The 9,340-nt window shown below is 47.5% G+C and overlaps 1 protein-coding gene across 7 annotated transcripts in view; it reads left to right on the forward strand.

Annotated features, from left to right (window-relative positions):
* The first annotated feature begins 3,282 nt into the window (after positions 1–3,282).
* The window catches only part of by (focal adhesion protein tensin), an 830,704-nt gene continuing 824,646 nt past the window's right edge, over positions 3,283–9,340 (forward strand). For 4 of the 7 annotated variants that reach the window (XM_070090565.1, XM_070090569.1, XM_070090568.1 and 1 more), the window contains exon 1: positions 3,284–9,340. This exon is cut by the window's right edge and continues 1,152 nt beyond it. In XM_070090565.1, coding sequence (XP_069946666.1) covers positions 5,921–9,340 — 3,420 coding nt within the window. In that variant the 5' untranslated portion in view covers positions 3,284–5,920. The other 3 variants (XM_070090572.1, XM_070090566.1, XM_070090570.1) reach the window with 1 other exon arrangement.

Here is a 9,340-nt window from a genome sequence, read left to right on the forward strand (position 1 = left end):
CGGGCGGTGGGAACAGGACGGGCGGTGGGAACAGGACGGGTGGTGGGACTGATGACCCTAGATCAACTTTTCAAAGGCTGACCGAGGAACTGATGCACTGAATGACACAAACATAAGTTGGGACACACACGCACACAGGTGTTGGACACACACGGGTGTTGGAACACACACAGGTGTTGGACAAACGGGTGTTGGGACATATACAGGTGTTGGACACACACACATACGTGTTTGACATATACGGGTGTTGGAACACACACACACACACAAACAGGTGTTTGATACACACAGGGGTTGGATACACACACACACAGGTGTTTGATACACACACAGGGGTTTGATACACACATAGGGGTTGGATACACACACAGGTGTTTGATACACACACATAGCGGTTGGATACACACACACACAGGTGATGACAAGCAAACGGCGAGCACAAGCATCCCTATCCCCCGCGCGCGCGCGCGCACCCACACCCACACATACCCACACACACACACACACACACACACACACACACACACACACACACACACACATAGGTGTTTGATACACACAAGGGTTGGATACACACACACAGGTGTTTGATACACACAAGGGTTGGATACATACACACACACACACACACACAGGTGTTGGACACACACACACGGGGAGAGATGCACACTCACAGGGGTTTTACACACACACACACACACACACACACACACACACTTACACAGGTGTTTGATACACACAAGGGTTGGATACACACACACACACAGGTGTTGGACACACACACACGGGGAGAGGTGCACACTCACAGGGGTTGGATACACACACATACACACAGACACACACACACACACACACACACACACACAGGTGTTGGACACACACACACGGGGAGAGATGCACACTCACAGGGGTTTTATACACACACACACACACACACACACACACACACACACACATACACACACACACACACACACACACAAACGTTTGTTAGCCAGCATTCGAGAATACACTGGGAACTAAGAAATTTGAGAGGACTCTTAGCGTTTGTATGTGTACTCACCCTTATTCTCGCTTAATTGTGGTTGCAGGGGTCGAGTCATAGCTCCTGGCCCCGCTTCTTCACTGGTCGCTACTAGGTCCACTCTCTCCCTGCTCCCTGAGCTCTTTCTAGCAGAAAACGTTCTCCTGAACGAATTTACTTGGATTTCCGACTCATTTCTACAACATTGCAAGCTCCTAATGTGTTAATTGGAACATTAAAGGCCCAGAGCTATCACCGAACTCCCGTTGTGAGTGTTTTGCATCTTGTATCACTTATTCGCGATTATTGCATTACAGCCTATATCATGTTACACAGTCTATATCATGTTACACAGTCTATATCATGTTACACAGTCTATATCATGTTACACAGTCTATATCATGTTACACAGTCTATATCATGTTACACAGTCTATATCATGTTACACAGTCTATATTATGTTACACAGTCTATATCATGTTACACAGTCTATATCATGTTACACAGTCTATATTATGTTACACAGTCTATATTATGTTACACAGTCTATATTATGTTACACAGTCTGTATCATGTTACACAGTCTGTATCATGTTACACAGTCTATATTATGTTACACAGTCTATATTATGTTACACAGTCTGTATCATGTTACACAGTCTGTATCATGTTACACAGTCTGTATCATGTTACACAGTCTATATTATGTTACACAGTCTATATTATGTTACACAATCAATATTATGTTACACAGTATTATGTTACACAGTCTATATTATGTTACACAGTCTATATTATGTTACACGGTCTATATTATGTTACAGTCAGTATTATGTTACAGAGTCAGTATTATGTTACACAGTCTATATTCTGTCACACAGTCTGTATGTTACACAATAATTATCATGTTACACAATCAATATTGTGTTACACAGCCTATATTATGTTACACAATGTTACATATTCAATATTATGTTACATAGCCTATATTATGTTACACAATGTTACATATTCAGTATTATGTTACACAATGTTACACACTCAATATTGTGTTACACAGTATTATGTTACATAGTCTGTATTCTTCAGTATGGTCTGATTTAGTTTTTATCTATTTGTATTACAGGTAATTTATCCACATTAAATTCCATCGTTCATCTTTTATTGCATATCATCAAATTTTCCAAGTCATCCTCTACACATTAACAGTTTCTCTTCTTATTAATTTTATCGAAGATTTTTTGCATCACTTCTGCATCCATATTGATTTTTTATACTTTATAATAAGTTATTTATATTAAAGGGTTCATTCTGTGGATCGAGGAGAGATGCGTGATAATTTATATACGTGGGAGATACTTGAGTGCTCACTTCCATATTAGAACGTTCTCTCATAACAAGGTGGTATACACGGGAAGGAGTATAAAATATAGCCAATGGGAAGCAGGGGCACAATAAGAGAACACTGTGTCAACATCCGTGGTCCAAGACTTTGATGCCAATAGATGACACAAACATTGCCTGGACAAATGTAGAAGGTTTCATGAGGAAAGTGGTCCACTACCTCCGCCAAGTGGCAGATCAGCCAGGTTGTGATGTTTATGGGGTCCAGTGGACCACCAGTAGTAACAGCCTGGTTGAACAGGCAATCAACAGAAAAGCCTGACCCCCAGGCCAGACTGCATGGGTAGAAAAACTCGAATCCGGTCACAGGTATATCACAGGTGTCACGCGAGAGAGAGAAACAGAGGTGTTGAGAAAAGTTTCTTAAATAAAAATTTAGATACATGATGATTGTGGTGGTGTTAGTGGTAGTGGTGGTGGTGGTGGTAGTGGTGGTGGTGGTGGTGGTGGTGTGTTGTACATGATAGTTACATAAGGACAGAAGCTGGTTATATGTCACTCAGCCTGTGTGATGGAATATGATGGAGGAGACATAGCTACCTTTTGTCCCCACTGTGTAACTATCGTATAACATAGTGTAGCAGCACACACCAGGTATCCAGTTTTGATAAAAAAAATGATTCTCTCTCTCTCTCTCTCTCACACACACACAGTCGAGGTGTGTGTGTGTGTGTGTGTGTGTGTGCGTGTGCGTGTGTGTGTGTGCGCGTGTGTGCGCGTGTACGTCTGTGCGTGTGGTACGGATCGATGTGCGCGCGTCTGGGGATGGGGAGGATTGGGGGAGGGGGTTGGCAAGAGTTGTAGTGGTGGTGGTGGATGGGTGGAGGTGGTGGTGGCACCCCTGGCCCTCTATACCCTGGCAGTGCCAGTGCCGCCGCGGACTCCTATGTGTCAATGTGTGCACCTTCCGGCACCCGCCTCGGCCTTCCTTGACATTTTCTGTGACCTCCTTCTTGGGGAGCCTCTTCTGACCCCCCCATCCCCCCAATTTTGAGTTGGCCCTGCAGCGGTGCCAGAGGGAAGGGCACCGTGGCACCGTCCTCTCCAACTAGCTACCGGAAATTAGTGAAAGTGAAGTGAAATTAATGTGTTAATTATTATCGGTGAAGGAGAAGTGTGTGTTGCGCGGTGGTGTACAAGTGCGTGAAAATCCACTGAATTCTGCCGTGTACGTTGTTCAGTGAGACGAGGGTGTCTAGTGGCTTGTACTACAGGAAGTGAGTGTAGTGAGTTAGGTAGGCCTTCTGTACACTGAGTAGGCCTCTGATAAACGAAACGAGGTAGGCCTCCAGTACAGGAAGTAAGTTAGGACTTCAGTACAGGAAGTGAGGTAAGCCTCAGATACAGAAGGTGAGGTACTTTTTAAATACAGGAAGTGAGTGGAGGTGCCAGGTGGCGTTGATACTCCAGCTGGAGTTACTGCTACCATCACTCATCTAACACCTAATATTACCTACACCAGCTTCCTTACTCACTACCACGATAACACTCCCACAGCCATCAAGAAATTGTCTAACCACATACTGGCACTGCTGGGAAGCAGTGGCAGCAGTAGCGGTGGCACCCTGGCTTAGGCACTGCTAGGTGGCAGCAGCATCACCCAGGAGTAGCAGCAGTATCTCCCAGTGCTGTATCTCGTCTCCAGCATCCCACCTCCGCAGAGGCTCACTACCAGATGGCTACCATCCCCATCACACCAGTCTGCTCACTGCCTCTCACGCCACTTTCTCCTTGTTCCTCGCTGTTGACAGTAGGCAAGACGCCCTCGCCACGAAATGATGTAGGGCCCTACAACAAAAGATTGAAGTAGACGGTCAACGGCAGCTGTATCACTCTTCTTTCTACTGTGCTGCTGTTGCTGCTTCTACTGGCAGTGGTGGGGGTGGTGGCCTGTGCAGCTAGTGGACCGGTGTATGGTTCCAGGGAAATTCAACAAGGAACAACCACCGCGACTAGTGTTCGTGCACACTGCCCATCAATCATGGAGCCGAGTCGCTTTGAGGGTTGAAGACGCGCGTTCTGGGAGATCGTAGATCAATGTGCCTTTACGACGCCGTGCTGGTAGTCACGACGTGCTTCATAACGCAGTTGATGACTTGCGCGAGGCTCATCACCTTGAGGCTGAGGCATAATAATTTATCAATCTCGAAACTATCAGATGTATAGGTAAACGGTACACGAACACAAACATTATTAGCTCACATTCAAGTAGGTTTTGATATTCTAATGGCTGTAATACAAAATATAGTCTGTGTTTTGTATCGTCATTTTCTACATTATTGCTGTCGCATTTTTAGTAGACCGAGGGCAAGTAGTTAGGTACTTGTCCGAACACTGGTGTGTGTGTGTGTGTGTGTGTGTGTGTGTGTGTGTGTGTGTGTGTGTGTGTGTGTGTGTGTGTATGTGTATGTGTATGTACGTGTGTATATGTATATATATGACGACACCTACTACGATGATGATGACGTTGATGGCACATATCAGTTTACCTTCCCCAAGTCTGCTCAGGCCTTCAGTCATTCCCGCTCAATACTGATGACTAGCTAAGGTTGAACGAGCTTATTAAGTGGCGTTAGACGTGGTTAAGGGTGAAGGCAGCACAAGATACATTGCTTACAGCCCCTCTGGTCACGTCTCCCCCTTGAAGACAGACGTTTGTAATATCTAGACAATCTTATTCTTGCTGTTTTTGTAATTGTATGTTGTTGTCCGTCGAGCTGCCATTATAGTTTGATTTTGCGATATTCAATACAAAATTTGTGTTTTGTAAGTAAAAGTAAATGTGACAAGTACCTGTAGTTCCATTTTCTTAAGTATTAGTGGTTGTTTGTATGTAAATGTTGAGGGGACGTGCGGTAAGTGTAAGTGGTGGTAAAAGTGGGGCAGTGTTCGCCAACACTCCCCAACACTCGCTCACTCAGTGTGTTCACTACCTTGGAAATAAGGTAACCCAATGCTTTACTCTTAAGACGTGGCTACCACTCACTGAAATGCTCACAAAACTGTCGACCTTTGGACAGTAAGGTCATAGGCTGTTGACTTCTGGTGCTCATTTCGTCGGCTCACAGTCGTTATAGATCGTTAAGCTCGCTCACTGATCTAGACCTCCAACACTAGTAAGGTAGGCTCGTACTAGTTCGGCCTCCTAGCCACAAAGTCCTTATTTCAATAGTGTCTAGGTCCTAATTATTTATATTTGTGTGTGCCATATTGTAGTCTGAGGTTGGATGTATATTTGGCGAGTGGTGGCTGTCAGTCAGTGGCAAGTGGAGGTGCTATATAAATGACAGATATCTCGCCTATCATTACTTCCCTATTAGCTCAAAGTTACGCTTGATTAATTGACGGAGGGTAGGAGAGGGTGGTTCTGTTAGGACGAGACACTCGCTTTTTGTTGTTAGTGGATGTGGTGGGGAGTGGCGCACTAGTCGGCTGGTTGAAGGAAAATTAGAAAAGTTGTGTGGGAAGTAGGCCTAGCCTGCCAAGGTCGTGATGAGCCAGACGCCCGCTCAACCCCCCCGACGGGCCGTCCCGAGGCTGTTCCGCCGACAGAACAGCTTCGCCGGCTTCCCTAGTGCCACACTCAGCATCTTTAACAACAACAACAACAACAACAATGCCAACAACAACAATGGGAGGAACGCCAGTAAGGCAGTACTGCCTCCTGTCACTAGTGCAGCAAGTGGAACACCTGACGGAGGACCTCCAGTTTCTGGGGTGTCAACTACCGTAGCACCAGTTACTGGGACTTTCATACCAGGTGTGCCCACTTGTGGTGTTGCTACATGTACAGCTGCTGTCTGTGTGGCTGGGGCGCTGGTGGCGCCCCCTACAACGGCCCATGCATCAATGCCGGTCTACCAGCCACCACCAGCCGCTAGTAGGCCTGTGTCTGGGTTTTACTCTCTCCCTAGACACAACAGACCTGGTCACTTGAGCAGAGCCCTGGGTGTGGGGTTCCACTTGCTGGCCAGGACGTCTCCAGCAGGGTCCTCTGGGCCAACAGCAGCAGAGCAGTTAGGAATCAACTCCCCTTCTCTCCCCAAATCACACCGGCGAAACCTGAGTGAGGGGAGCACTGGGGAACCCGTCACAACCCTCCCTATAACACTTGGGTCGTTGTCTCGAGGTAAAGGAGTCACGAAGGAGGCGACACTGCAGACGATATCCTCCGGTGGGGAACCCAAGCTCAAATCTACAACTAAGCGGAGTGGGAGGGATGGAGAGAGCAAACCCCGGCGGAGGGACCAGGATTACCAATCATTGCCTCGCCGCTCCACCAAGGACCAGCCTGCCAAGCGCTCACCCAAAGATGGAGATTCAAAGAGTCAGAGCGCAGCGAAAAGACATGACACAGAACCTAAATTCCGGTCACTTCCCAGAAGGCATGAGGGAGAAGCGAGGTACCAGGCAGTGAGCAGGAAGAGTGAGGGTGACCCCAAGTACCAGTCACTGCCCAAGAGACAAAGCACGGAGCCCAGGTATCAAACCTTTCCTAAAAGACGTGATGGCGAGTCGTCATATTCGCACCATCCTTCATCTCCCAAGAGACGTAGCATGGATCCTGGCCAACAGTTATCATCGCCCAAGAAGCGCGATGTAGGACCAACAGCTCTTCCCTCCTCACCAAAAAGACGAGATATGGGGCCTGGTCTTCTTCCTGGATCCCCTAAGCGACGTGACACAGAGTCCGGAGCTCAGCAATCGCTCTCTCCGAAGCGGAGAGGCGCCGACCCCAAATTTCTGCCGCCACCGCCCAAAAAGTATGATATTGATCCCAAATACGAGCAGCTACCTCCAAAGAGACCAGAGGTTGACCTGAAGTACCAAACATTTCCCCAGAAGAGGCACGATCAAGTATCCAGATACCAGTCTGTACAACCAAGGGTCTATGATATAGATCCAAAATATCAAGCTCTACCACCCAAGAGACCAGAAATTGACCTGCGATATTATCCCTTACCACCTCCCAGGTATGAGGCAGAACCAAAGTATCAAACTGTGCCACCTAAACGACGGGATATAGATCAAAGGTATCCCACAGTGCCTCCCAAGAAATTTGGCATTGACGTGAAATATCAGCCAATACCACCACCCAAAAGATATGACGTCGGTCCCAGATACCAGACAATACCCCCGAAGAGACATGATATTGATCACAGATATCATTATATCCCCCCACCGCGCCCTGATATCGACCCTAGATACCAACAACTTCCACCAAGAAGACCTGACCTGGATCCTAAGTACCAGCAACTTCCCCCTAAGAGACCTGATATTGAACCCAAATATCAACAGCTTCCTTCCAGGAGACCCGATATTGAGCCCAAGTATCAACATCTTCCACCAAGAAGACCAGATATCGAGCCCAGGTATCAGCATCTACCCCCAAGACCCGATATTGAACCCAAATACCAACCCTTGCCACCAAGACCCGATATTGAACCTAAATATACGCAGTTACCACCAAGACGGCTGGATGTTGATTCCAGATACCAACCAATACCTCCAAGGCCTGATATCGAACCCAGATATCAATCGCTGCCACCAAGACCTGACGTGGAACCTAAGTACCAGTCGCTACCACCCAGACCCGACATTGAACCCAAATATCAACCGTTACCCCCAAGGCCTGATATTGAACCCAAATACCATCCACTTCCACCCAGACCGGATATCGAACCCAAATACCAACCACTGCCACCGAGGCCTGATATCGAACCCAAGTATCAACAGCTGCCACCGAGGCGACAAGACGGTGAACCTAAGTACCAGGTATTGCCACCAAGACACCCTAATGGAGAGCCCAAGTATCAGTCTTCACCACCAGACAGCGAGCTCAGGTACCAACATCAGCAGCGGAGACCTGATATTGAGCCCAAGTACCACCCAATGCCACAAAGGCCCGACATTGAACCCAAGTACCAGCAGTTACCTCTGCGACGCCTGGATGGAGAGTCGAAGTATCATCCATTGCCACCCAGACGATCTGAGGGTGATCCTAAGTACCAAGCCTTGCCCCCCAGAAGATCCGATGTTGATCCTAAGTACCAAGTCTTGCCACTGAGGAGGCCCGAGGCTGATCCTAAGTATCAACCCTTACCACCGAGGCGGCCTGAAGTTGATCCTAAGTATCAACCCTTACCTCCTAGACGGACTGATATTGATCCCAAATACCAACCCTTACCACCTAGACGGTCAGAAGGAGATGCAAAATATCAGCCAATTCCACCTAAACGAACAGATGGGGATGCCAAGTATCAGGCACTACCACCCAGACGACCAGAAGGAGAGAGCAAATACCAGCCACTGCCAGCTAAGATGGCTGATTACGAATTTCATCCTATTCCAATACATCTGGACTCTGAACACAAATTCCAGCCACCGTTCCCTATGTTTGATTACGAATTCCAACCCATTCCAACGATAAAACCCAACTACGAGCAAGTTTATCCGTCAATGCCCTTAAGAAAACCCGATGGGGAGAGCCGTCCATTGCCGCCATTGAGTGGGGATGTCCAGGGCATATCCAGTCAACCAAAAGTGCAGCCGCTGTCGCCACGAACTCAGACAAGCGACGTGCCTTATCAGGCAGCGCCTCCGGCACCAGTTGCCACTGACCAGGCTATACCTCCGAAGGCGTATCAAGGCAATGAAGTGTATCTGCCACATGCTCCTAAGACGCCGGGAAGTATACCACTGTATGAGACTATTCCTGCTAAACATCCAGGAACCGAACCTATTCCTGCGAAGGTACCTGGAGTTATACCTTTGTATGAAGGAATTCCTCCCAAGATAAAGATGCCTGACCTACCTTACCAGTCCATTGCTCCTAAAGTAAGTGAGATTGACACACTGTATCAGACGATGCCTTCTCCCATGTCTCCTCTCAAGGCTGACGAAGCTGAGCCC

The sequence above is a fragment of the Cherax quadricarinatus genome, chromosome 32, assembly GCF_038502225.1.
Source record: "Cherax quadricarinatus isolate ZL_2023a chromosome 32, ASM3850222v1, whole genome shotgun sequence".
Taxonomy (NCBI): domain Eukaryota; kingdom Metazoa; phylum Arthropoda; class Malacostraca; order Decapoda; family Parastacidae; genus Cherax; species Cherax quadricarinatus.